Source organism: Phyllostomus discolor, chromosome 1, assembly GCF_004126475.2.
Source record: "Phyllostomus discolor isolate MPI-MPIP mPhyDis1 chromosome 1, mPhyDis1.pri.v3, whole genome shotgun sequence".
Lineage (NCBI taxonomy): Eukaryota > Metazoa > Chordata > Mammalia > Chiroptera > Phyllostomidae > Phyllostomus > Phyllostomus discolor.
In genome coordinates, this window is record NC_040903.2 from 197479951 (window position 1) to 197492148 (window position 12198).

Consider the following 12198-nt stretch of genomic DNA (forward strand, 5'->3'; position numbering starts at 1 on the left):
TCCTTCAGGTGTTGCGCTGCACTCTCGTTCAGCCAGTGTTCAGCACTTGCTCGGCCAGGCGTATCACACAGGGCCAGAGCCCTGGAGTGCAGTGTGGGCCCTGCAGCCGGGGCGCGCTGGCTCGTGGACGCGCACTCCCATCCCGCCGCCAGCGTGGCGGTCACTGCTGCGAGGCCTCCAGCCTGCGGTCTGTGTTGTTTCTGTTTCCGTGTGGATTCCTGCCGCATCATCTGGTGATATGTTTTGGTACAACTTGTATTTTTTTTTGCCCTCATTTGCAAGCCATTAAGCTTAAGAAGATTGATTTAGAACAGAAAATGAAGCCTTAAAAATAAGTGCCAAGATAGCCAAAATTTCTTCTTTTGCATGCACAAATGATTTGACTATTGCATCAGTAAATAATGATTTGAATGACGGGCACACTTATAAAAGAGCATATTAAAAGTCTGACCTTCTAAAAGCCACAGCGATCGTGAAGCAGGATTCTTGACTGGTGCAGCGTTTGAATTGCATAAGACCTTCCGGAATAAAAAGATTGCATGTCAGGGAATCGGCACCTTGGTGCGGGGCCTGCCTTACAGAGGATGAGCTTAACACCGAGCTTTTATTTCTAGTATTTTTGCCAGGTTTCTTTGTCTTTTTCCATGGGTTCCACGTGCTTTATGTGTCACCCCTTGCTAACATTTGCAGTTTTTGCTAAATGGGGGCCCATTAGGGGTGGCTGCTATGTTTACCTACTCAGTTATCGACTGCTCTTTTCTCTCTCTGTTCCGTTAGTGATGCGCCTCTGGACCTAAAGATTAAAGCCAGTATGATCTCAGACATGTTCACGGTTGTCGGTGAGTAGTGGTGGTGTCTGAGAGCACGCATGGAAGGCACCCAGGGCGTCCATGTTGTCAGGCTCCATAGGTGTTGCCAACTGGCAGTTCCTGAGCCACGCTGGATGTTTTGTACTAAAAAATTATATTTCAGGGAAGTGTTTATGTGTTTCTGCTGCCCCTGGCTCCATCCTGTCCTGAGGTTGAACCACAACTAGGGCTGAGACTTAATTCCTGGGCACAGGAATTATGAGCTGAGGAAGAGAATTAAGCAAAAATCCGGAGAAAGTATATTTTTCTCTGAGCTGGGACAGTGAGACCCACTGAAGAAGCTTTGTTACAAAGGAGACTGGCTGTATTTCTGCTAGACAGCCTCTACTGGTGTCAACATGATCTTCTGTAGAAGTTATAACTGAAGCAGTTATAACTGAAGCAGTTCAGGGAAGAAAACCCTTTTGAGTAGATAAGCCAAAACTCTGAAATGGAGATGGGCAGTCAGGTAGGTATGTGGAGGGTTTGTTGTTGTTTTTCTAAGTGCTCTAAAAAGTCATAATAAAATATATTTGGAGTGAACTAGTACTTGGTGTCCCAGCTGTAAAACTGAGGTACTCTATTCCCCTTGGGCGGGAATCTGCTTCCTTTTAGGATGTAAGTGAAATTAGCCCAAGCTTCATCTCTGAAGCCCTAGAAAGGCCACAAAAACCCACTTTGTTGCTGTTGTTGAACTTCTTAAAATTGAATGTATTGGGCGACACTGGTTAAGAAAATTATACAGGTTTCAGGCGTGCAATTCTATAACCCGTCATCTGTATGTCGTATTGTGTGTTCACCGCCCCAAGTCCAGTCTCCTTCCATCACCATTTATCCCCCTGCAAAGCTCATTCTGAAAGTTGCCAGTAGCGCACCTTCAGCAGTTCCAGAGGTGGATCCTGCAACAGGACGAGACTTCCCACTTGCTTCTGGATTCTCCCGGTAAAAGCAACATTATTTTCCAGACACCGCCCAGGAAGCCACTTTAAAATGATTTGTTTGTATTAACAACTGTGCGTTTTTAAATGGTGGTTTGCACCTTTGCACTGAAGGTCATCAAAACTGTGCATCTCTCTTTTCCATCAGAGCCACATTTCAGCTCCCCAACAAGGCAGGTTGATTTAGCTCTCTGTTTTCCTTTCTGGTGCTCCCCAGTTATGGTGGTTCAGAGACCCAGCAGAGCGTGTGTATAGGAGACTCATGTCTAATCTCACTAACCCTCTTGAGGACGGATCGCTGTAATATTTATGATGTTGAAACTGAGTTAGTACATCTAAAGAAAAGGTGCAGCTAAACCTGCTGGTTTCTTAGAAAACGGCAGGATTTAACGTTTCCCATTCTCCATTCAGGATTTGTGTGCCAAGATCCTGCCCAGAGGGCATCCAACCGGCCAATTTACCCCACCTTTGAGTCTTCCAGGCGAAACCCTTTTCAGAAACCTCAGGTGAGCAAATTCAGCACCAGGGAGCCCCAAGGAGGCGGCACACTAACAAGTGGCATCTGATGTAAATGAATGAGCCGAAGCTCTGTATGAGGTTACTCAGAGCAGGAGAATTGGAGATCACTCCAGATAGGAGGCAGCTATATTCATCTGTGGCTACGGGCTTGTGCTTTCAAACAGACTTTCTGTCTGCTTTTTCTTTTTTCTTTTCTTTTGGCTTATTTTTCTATTGTCCTTTCTTTTTAATTTTTGTTCTCCTTTTTTAACAATTGCCCTCTTTTTTTTTTTTTTAATCAAATTGACATGCTCATAAATTAGGCACAGAGAGGGAGCCTACAGATTTCTAGTCTTTACTGTGTCACATTTTTTTTTTTGATCTTCAGAGATACTCAACTGAAATAATATCATCTCCACAAGTGGTTCTCTTCAAAAGCATCCTCAACGGTGAAGAGGTGTTGATTGAGGTTAAATGAGACAAAATGCCAGTGGAAACCTGTACGTGTCTGAAACATCATTTGATCAAGCGTTTCTCTAGTCTTTATGATTTTGTTCCAGTTGAACCAATCAGCTAATCACTCTGTCTTCTCATTCCATCCTCTAATCAGTCCCTGCCTGTCTAGACCTGGCTAGTTTCCACTTGTTCCTTTGTCTTCTTATCTAAAAAGGCCCGTGTTTTCCTCTCTTCCATCTGAGCAGACTACCTCATCTGCTCAGAAGTTTGGAGATTATTTCTTATGAAATCCATCCACTCTGTCATTACCTTTACTTTTCATTTCAGTATTATTTGCTTATTGTCTGTTACATTGTTTTGCATTCATTGATTTGTTGCTTTTAAATCGTCTAGTAGTCCTTTGCTCTCCTTTGCTAGATTGTAAGCTCTCTGAAGGCACAAACATCTTCTTCTTCTCCCTCCCCTTTCCCTTTTCTTTTCCCCCACTTCCACTTTAGCCGGATGTAAAGGACTGAATGGTTTGGCACAGTTTTAACAGAGTTTGAAGCTGCCAAATTTCACTTTGGGGGTAGCTCTGTGTCAATCTTGGATGAATTGATCCCTTTTCTTAGCTTGTCTGTCAGCTTCTATGGTGATGCTTTGCAAATCATAGAGAATTTATCACCATTTGTTTTGCTGCCTGGTAGGCAATGGCATGACCTCTTCCATAAGTGACCTTTAGAACATTTATTAGAGGCTAAAGGAAGTATGGACCAGGTCTGGTTTTTTTTTTTTTTACACACTGTGTGAAACAGATTGATGGGGAGGAGTGGTTAACTCCAGGGTCTCCAGTGTGTGACTGAGGGGTAGCACCCTCTGCGGGGATAAGAGGAAACTGGGGCGGATAGGCCGCAGGAGAAAGCTGTGAGGAAAATAGTAAGTGCTCTTGTTTTCCAAGGACTTAGTATAGTTCTCTTGCTATTGGTTTTTGCATGGGCATCACCTTCTTCTTGTTTATATCATAGAGCAGGATTTGGAAAATATTTGCATGTTAGGAGAGGAGAAGGCTTTATTCCATTTTCTGTCTTTTATAGCATCCAGTATCTGCACAGGTTCAGTCATCAAACACTAAACAAGTAAGTTCTGCATCATTTGGAGACTTCATTCAAATTTTTATTTCCATTCCATATATGGAAAGCCTTTTAACTTTACTCTTTCACACTGCGTATTTTATGCACCTGCTTGCTGAACAGTTTAATAACGTAAATACGTGAAATGCAGAATATGTGACTACAGAATAGGTGAGATGCAGAATATGTGACTATAGAATAGGTGAGATGCAGAGTATGTGAATGTAGAATAGGTGAGATGCAGAATATGTGACTATAGAATAGGTGAGATGCAGAATATGTGACTACAGAATAGGTGAGATGCAGAATATGTGACTATAGAATAGGTGAGATGCAGAGTATGTGACTACAGATAGATGAGATGCAGAGTATGTGAATGTAGAATAGGTGAGATGCAGAGTATGTGAATGTGGAATAGGTGAGATGCAGAGTATGTGAATGTGGAATAGGTGAGATGCAGAGTATGTGAATGTGGAATAGGTGAGAGAGAATGCACAGAGGTCTTGGGTGTGGGGTCTAGGCGCAGAGGTTGCGGGTTCTGCGAACCCTCTTGTCCTGAGAGTGAGTGCACCGGGATGGAGGTGGTCAGATTTCACTGACGGACGGCATTGAGAGGCGTGTCCGGTGCTCTCACCAAAGTGTTCGGGAAAGGAAATACCGTAGTTCACAAATAACCTTTCAGTCGTCCAGATACCCTGGGAAACATACCGTTGTCGGTAGGTTAACATGGGAAATGCTGTCACTTCGGGTAGGGCTGTGTTGGGGTTTCTCCGCAGATGATGTATGTTATATGTAATGATCTGCAGTATCGTGACTCTTTGCAACTCTGTCTTAATTAATGTCTTAGATCTTGTCTTTAAAATAAAGACAATATTTCATCTCCATCCGTTAATGACCCGCCTTTGCCCTCTTACTGTTCTTGTTAGCAGTATTTGAGAATAACTATCACTTTCTTCCATGGAGGTTTGTTTTTAAGCATCTCTTCGAAGTGATAGGGTGGCGGTGGGGGTGCTGCTGCTGCTGGTTGGCGCTCTGACCCGAGGAGCACAGGTGTTTCGTACGTAAGTGTGTCACCTGCAGCCATTCTTCAGCAGTGTGTTTATTTTGACATTTGTCCTCTCTGATGCAGTTTCTGATAAGCTCAGAAGCTTGGATTGTAACTCCCTTAGCTCTTATTTTTGATAAAGTGACTTAACATGGCTTATGTGAATCCAAGACATTAAAAAACAACAACAAAACTTACTGGTTGTTTAGTATTTAGTAAAAGGTGAAAGATTTATATGATCTGAAGAGAAACCAGAGTATGGTTGTCTAGGATTTAGTAACTGGTTAATGTGGTTCTGTAACGTGAATTTGAATGTTTAGTTGGTAGAATTCAAAACTCTATAATATTTAGTGTTCTTCACTTAGCAAGTGCCTCAGTTTGCTAGCTGCTCTCCACAGCAAACAAACAACACCCCACCCCCGTCTCCAATCCAAAGCTGTTGACTTCAAAGAGCTTACATTCTAAATGTCTCTTAGACTAATCTACTTAAGGAGAACATTAGAAGTACTGTTTCATAACCTTCTGACTCTCCCTCCAAAGAAGTGCGTCTGAGAGTGATCCAGTCTGCATGTCCCTTTACCCATTTCAGCCCCAGCACAGTGCTCCCTTGCTGGAGGGGCCGCAGGTTGCATAGCTTGTGCATGAGCAAGGCCTCGCCCCGGGAGGGGCGTCTCTGAGCCCTGCTAATGCGACCCAAGCCTTTGTGGCTTTACTCCGCCAACTTTGTGCATACGGGATCCTTTGACTCTTACTGCTCTTTGCAGTGTTCTACTTTGTCGCTGCCTTTCTGTTAGTGAGGCGCCCTCAGCTCTGTGGTAGTTCAGTAGGAACTCTGGAGAAAGAAAAGAAAAGAAGAACTCTCTTCACCAGCCATTCCGGCTCTGTCAAGTTTTCTCTTTCTGCTGCTGCCACTTTGTGAAGGCACAGCTCCTTGCCTTTTGTTCGTCTGACTCTTCCTTTTTCGTCCATTATCTCTTTCTATGTTTCTTCTTTCCCTTGAGTTCTGTGGTTCACATTTCCCGCTTGCCAGAAGTTACTTTTCAGTATCCCAAGGCAGGCGGCATGGTGTTGTGGAGGGAACATGGACTTTTGAATCAGAGAGACCTGGGTTCAGATTTGCTCTGTCAGTGACTGACCTTGGGCCAGTTCCCCCAAGTCTCCGAGGCTCACTTTCCACATCTGTCAGATGAGACTGATAATATACACACATAGAGTTATGGTCAGGAAGAAATGGTGAACTGCAGGTGAAATATCTAGGATAACTCTGGACATGTGGTTCACTGTCCGAAGGTTTGGTCCCCTCCACGCTTTTCAGTCCTGTTGATGTTTCTTTTACCCATTCCGTAGCCAGTATCCGGTGTTTGTGACATTCATTTCTCTGTAGTCCTGGTTTTCACATTTGCTGTGTCATCCACAAATGCAGATAAATTTCTTTATTATTGATTTGTTTACCCGTCCTCCCAGGCAGTCATGAAGATTCCAAATAATACCTAAGACCCATTTTGGAAGTCACTTCCTAACTTGATTCACTGCTATTTATTTTATCCTACAGTTATGTCTTTTAAGTGTTTTCAGTTATTGTTGGTGTATTTCATTTATTATATCATGATATTTAAGCCTTGATTGGCAACATAATTTTGAACAAAAATTGCATGAAATTTTACAGATGCCCCTGTGAAATCCAAAGCCATTACATCTATTTGCTATATTTCCTTTTTTGTAGTTTTGTCCTAAACCAAAGGTTTAAAATATGTTTTAATGTAAAGCAGTGTCCATGCTATATAATACTTGATGAGCCCATTAAACTCAATGTTTATGGATTTTTTTCTGTTAATATTTATACTGTTTTACTCGGGATTCAAGTTAGACTTATCAGGCGGTAATCACCAGGAGCATACTTAATACACTTTTGAAGATTGATACCTCACTGGTGTTTTTCTAATTTTCTGGTACCTCCTCAGTTCTTCATGGCTTTTCAAACCATGGAAGTGGTTTGGGTAAGTTTATAATTGTAAGTGGTTTGGGTAAGTTTTTTTGTTAGCTTATTTATTTTAAAACCCAGTTCCCTTAATAAGAAGATGCATGTCTCTTGGACCTGCTGATGTACATTTATCCTGAATTTTCAGATGTTACATACCTCTTTTTTTATAGTAACACAAGCCTACTTACTTAGTTACTTTTTTTCTTTATAATTTCAAAGTCTACTTCTTATTATCATTACATTTAAACCTTCTTGATTAGTCTTGTTTTTTTTTTTGCCTATTCCCCCCAGATTTATTCATATTTGGTCCCTTTTGTTCATTTTCTATAATTTGATAGAATTAATTCATTTTGTTTTTTAAACTCGATTTTATCTTTTATTATCACAAGTAAATCACGCTATTTCTAGGTCATTTGTTTTTAACAGAAGTCTGAACTTTGTAAAACAACACTGGGACATTTTTATTCTCTGCATGTGTTCTCTGTCAGATTTTATTTTTGTCCTTCAATTGCGGTATCTTTCAAAATACCTCACCTTTCTTCATATCCTATGTTTTGTCCGGTTCTTTTCATTGGTGGTACTTGCCAGCCTTCTTAGGCTGAGAATCATTTTTCTGATTCAATATCTATTTCTTACTGCTTTTCAGTGGGGACAGATGGTTCTTTGTCTTAATAAGTTTATGTTCTCGGTCGTTTCTTCCCTAGCAGGAAAGGTTAGATGTGATGGGTCTCTTCTCTGGGTATATTTCTGAGTCATAAGTTGTAATGATAGTAATTTAACATCTTTGATGCATGTTGCATGGAAGATTTTTCACCTGACCAGTATTTGGCAGTTTTAAGGCTATCCGAGCACCCGGTAATTTAAATCATGTGTCATCTAGCCAGAGACAATGGTTCCCTTGAAGTTCCGAGGTGCTTTATTTCCTTAGTGCATTCATTCAACCCAGTGGAATATGCAAATTTATTCTGTCTACCACACAAAGTCAAAACTACAGAAAAGCCTGCATTTAGACTGTTTTGCTCATTTTTGACAGTTCCTGGTGGCTTTTCTAATTGGTCGTCTCCTTTTTTCTTTTACTTTTAATCTCTAGGTGTGTCTCCTTGGCATCTCTGCCTCCTCTTCCCTGACCTCCTCTGCCACCCCCTCTTCCACTCGCTCTGCCTACACCTCCTTCTTTCTCACTGCCTTTTCTTTTTTAAAAAATATATTTTACTGATTATGCTAGTACAGTTGTCCCAGTTTTCCCCCTTTGCCCCCCCCGTGTCCGGTATCCCCTTTCCCTCCAGCGTTCCTGCCCTCCTTAGTTCATGTCCATGGGTCATGAATATAAGGACTTTGCCTTCTCCATTTCCTGTACTATTCTTGACATTCCCCTGTCTATTTTGTATCTACCAATTATGCTTCTTAATCCCTGCACCTTTTCCCCCATTCTCCCCTCTCCCCCTCCCTGCTGATTCCATGTAACCCTCCAAATGATCTCCATATCCATGGATCTGTTCCTGTTCTGGTTGTTTGCTTAGTTTGTTGTTTTAGATTCAGTTGTTGATAGTTGTGGATTTGTTGTCCTTTTAGTGTTCATAGATTTGGTCTTTTTCTTTTTTTTAAATAAGTCCTTTTAACATTTCATGTAATAATGGCTTGGTGATAATGAACTCCTTTAGCTTTACCTTGTCTGGGAAGCACTTCATCTGCCCCTCCATTCTGAATCATAGCCTTGCTGGATAGAGTGATTTGGTTGCAGGTCCTTGCTTTTCATCACTTTGTATTTCTTGCCTGTCCCTTCTGGGCTGTAAAGTTTCTTTTGAGAGATCAGCTGACAGTCTTACGGGAACTCCTTTGTAGGTAACTCTTTCCTTTTCTCTTCTTGCTGCTTTTAAAATTCTCTCTTCATCTTTAACCTTTGGTTTTTTAGTTATGATGGGTCTTGGTGTGGTCCTTTTTGGGTCCAACTTGTTTGGGACTCTCTGTGCTTCCTGAATTTGTGTGTCTATTTCCTTCACCAAATTAGAGAAGTTTTCTTTCATTATTTTTTAAATTAAGTTTTAAATTTCTTGCTCTTCCTCTTCTCCTTCTGGCACCCCTATGATTTGGGTATTGGTACTTTTAAATTTGTTCCAGAGGTCCCTAAGCCCGTCCTCATTTTTTTTTAATTCTTTTTTTTTCCCTGTTGTTCTGATTGAATGCTTTTTCCTTCCTTGTGTTCCAAATCATTGATTTGATTCCTGGCTGCATCCTCTCCATTGCTGGTTCCCTGTAGATATTTCTTTATTTCACTTAGTGTAACCTCATTTCTTTCCTTATGTTTTTGCTGTACTCAGTGAGTTCTTTGAGCATCCTGATCAACACACCAGTGTTTTGAACTCTGCATCTGATAGGTTGGTTATCTCTCTTTTATTTAGTTCTTTTTCTGGGGTTTTGTTCTGTTCTTTCATTTGGGCCATATTTCCTAGTCTCCTTAATTCAGCAGCCTCCCTGTATTTGTTTCTCTGTGTTAGGAAGAGCTTCTGTAAAAGGCACCTATAACTTGTGTGGGGCGGAGCCTTAGGGAATCACCAGGGTGGGGAAACCCACTTCACCACTTTGTGGCTTTGTGTGTGGGAGGGGCTCAGAGAGGGGACAGTGCTGCTGCCTGGCTTCTGGAGGTTTGCCTAGCACCCCGCTTCCAGTCACTTCACCCACTTCCCGTATATGACTGGCGCCCTTCCAGCTGTTGCCCTGGCTGTGAATTCCAGAGAGGGTGGATTTATGTATGTCCTAAGTCTGTGCAGGCCCTTTAAATGAACTCTTCTGAAAATCTGGCAGTTTCCAACCCCCACTGGTTTTTATAGCCAGAAGTTGTGGGGAATTATCTTCCTGGTGCTGGAACCCTGGGACGTGCAGTCTGGCCTGGGGCTGGGATTGCTTGCTCCCAAGGTGGCCCTCTGATTTTTGTCCACCACACATGAATGTGGGACTGCCCATTCCACTGCCACCGCCTCTCCACGCCACACCGAATCTCTGTGCCTCTCTGCTGTCTCTGCAACTCCACCCCCTCCTACCCGTCTGGATGAATGTAACTTCTTTAAATCCCTGGTTGTCGGACTGCCATACAGCTCAGTTTTCTCATGGTTCTGGTTGGTATTTGTGTTGAGAAATAGTTGTAATTCTCTCTGTGGTGATGGGAAGAGGCAAAGCATGTCTACCTACTCCTCCATCTTGACCGGAATTCCCTCATTGCCTTTCCTGTCACCTGTGTCTATAATTTGGATCACATTCCGTAATAGTTCATTTCTTTAACAAATATAGGTAGGATTCAGCCAATGGGCTAGGGTAGTAATGTGTTGTTGCCTATGTATAATACATTTCTCTATAAACCAGTTTAGCAGATATTGTGTTGATTTAAAAAATTCTCTCATCTCAAATTATTGGAAAGCTGAGATTGGCAAAATACTTTTGACTTTCTAGCCTGATATTTTCTAGTAGCTTCTGCAAGGACACTGGAAATCTGGGTAGATTTTTAGAGAGGCATTTGAGATTCCTAGACTTTACTTATTTATTTTGTTGTTCAAGTACAGTTATCTCCATTTTCTGCCCACCACTCCCCCCCGCCCCCATTTCTACCTCCCTCCCTACATCCTACCCACTTTGGCTTTGTCCATGTGTCCTTTATATGTGTTCCTTGGTAACCCTTCCCCTTCCCCCCCATGATCCCCTCTCCCCTCCCCTGTGGTCACTGTCAGTTTGTTCTTTATTCCCGTGTCTCTGGTTCTGTTTTGCTCTCTTGTTTGTTTTATTGATTAGGTTCCACTTATAGGCAAGATCATATGGTATTTGTCTTTCACCACCTGGCTTAGTTCACTTAGCATAATGCACTTGAGTAGCTACAACTTTTCACATCTCTCTTTCTCTCAGCCTTTTTAGTAGTTTAGATGGAAATAAACAGAGGTAGAAAACACAAGGTCTGTAGTGTCTCTTGTTTTAAGGGCACTAATTCCATCAAACCAGGACCTCATCATCCTCCTGACCTCAGTAACCCTAATCACCTCCCCAAAGCCCCACCTCTAAACACCATCACACTAGGGGTTAGAGCTTCAGCATATGAAATCGGGGGGACACAAGCATCCAGCCCATAACAGTGAGTATTGCTAAAAACATTAGTTACAAAAATACCTTTACATAGGTCTACACAAAGAGAAAAATAAATGCAGTAATAGCTTCTGAAAATGGGACTACTTCTCTCTGGTCAAAGTTACTGGTAGGAATTTATACTTACATTTCTTGAATTACATCACATTTTTCCTACTTGGCAGATTTGTCTTATTGCATCAGTCTTCATCTGTTTAAAGAATAGTCTGTTCTCATGTTTTATACTCTCTGACCTCCCAGGTCACCTTTATATTTTTCTGTTTCTATAACCTCAAAGTCAGACGTCTTGTTCTTAGGTGACATTCCTGATCACCGTTCAGAAAGGGAAATAGCGTAGATTATTTGGGGGATCCATGATGTACACAGCCCATTATTTTTATCTTTGTGGGATTCCCAGGGCTGTCATCCTTGATCCCAGTTTCTGAAAGTCCAGCAGCCTGTGTGTTTCTCAGGTTGTAGCCTTGTGGTCACAGCTCTTTTATGTGTCACTGATGGCCCTCGCCTCACTATCTTTTCCCTCAAGTTCTAAAACATCCCGTAGCCCGACTTCTTCACCTGGGCCAGTACAGACGGCTCATTGTTTTCCGTCTTATGTCTCACTTCTGTTCTTCCTTCTCCGGTGCTGAAAAAAATATAGTACTGAAATAAATACACAATTTTACACTGAGGATTGTTTCAGATTTTTTCCCATATTCCTGAAAATATTCCATGTATTCTAAACCAAGATTAGGAGTACTGGCTTAGAAAGACGTGTGGGCATCCTTTCTTTTCTTCCTGCTCATTTCTCTCAGCCCGTGGTATCTTCCTGCTCTTCTGTCTTCTCTTCTTGCCTTTGAGTTTACGAGCTTCCATCTGTTTCCCAGGGTTTTAAGTTAAGGGACTAATTACAGAAAATGGGCTTTGGACTTGAGCTTACACATATTTGGAAAGATAATGATGTTGGGGCACTGAATAGAAGGAAATGAAGAAAGATAATGAAAGAGGTTTTTTGTGTTCTTGTTTTTGTTTCTCCTTCTTTGTAGCGTTCCCGTCCGCACTCTGCCAGCGATGCGGAGATGAAAAACCTTGTGGGCTCTGCCCGGGAGAAGGTGCCGGGAAAGTTAGGTGGTTCTGTGCTTGGTCTTTCAATGGAGGAGGTAAAGATAACTCCATTTCAGGCTCTTGTGGGTTAACATGGGGCTTAGTGGGAATTAGCAAG

General features: G+C 42.0%; 1 protein-coding gene and 1 long non-coding RNA gene across 17 annotated transcripts in view; both read left to right on the top strand.

The window, feature by feature from the left end:
- TTLL5 (tubulin tyrosine ligase like 5) overlaps positions 1-12198 on the top strand; it is a 252574-nt gene that overhangs the window by 59213 nt on the left and 181163 nt on the right. For all 16 annotated transcript variants that reach the window (XM_028505839.2, XM_028505833.2, XM_028505835.2 and 13 more), the window contains 3 exons: positions 778-839; positions 2198-2292; positions 12023-12136. In XM_028505839.2, coding sequence (XP_028361640.1) covers positions 778-839; positions 2198-2292; positions 12023-12136 — 271 coding nt within the window. The remainder of the gene's footprint in view (positions 1-777; positions 840-2197; positions 2293-12022; positions 12137-12198) is intronic.
- Positions 3857-5689, top strand: LOC118497593. The gene is made up of 2 exons (XR_004900127.1): positions 3857-4005; positions 4330-5689. It is a non-coding gene; the product is annotated as an uncharacterized LOC118497593 (long non-coding RNA).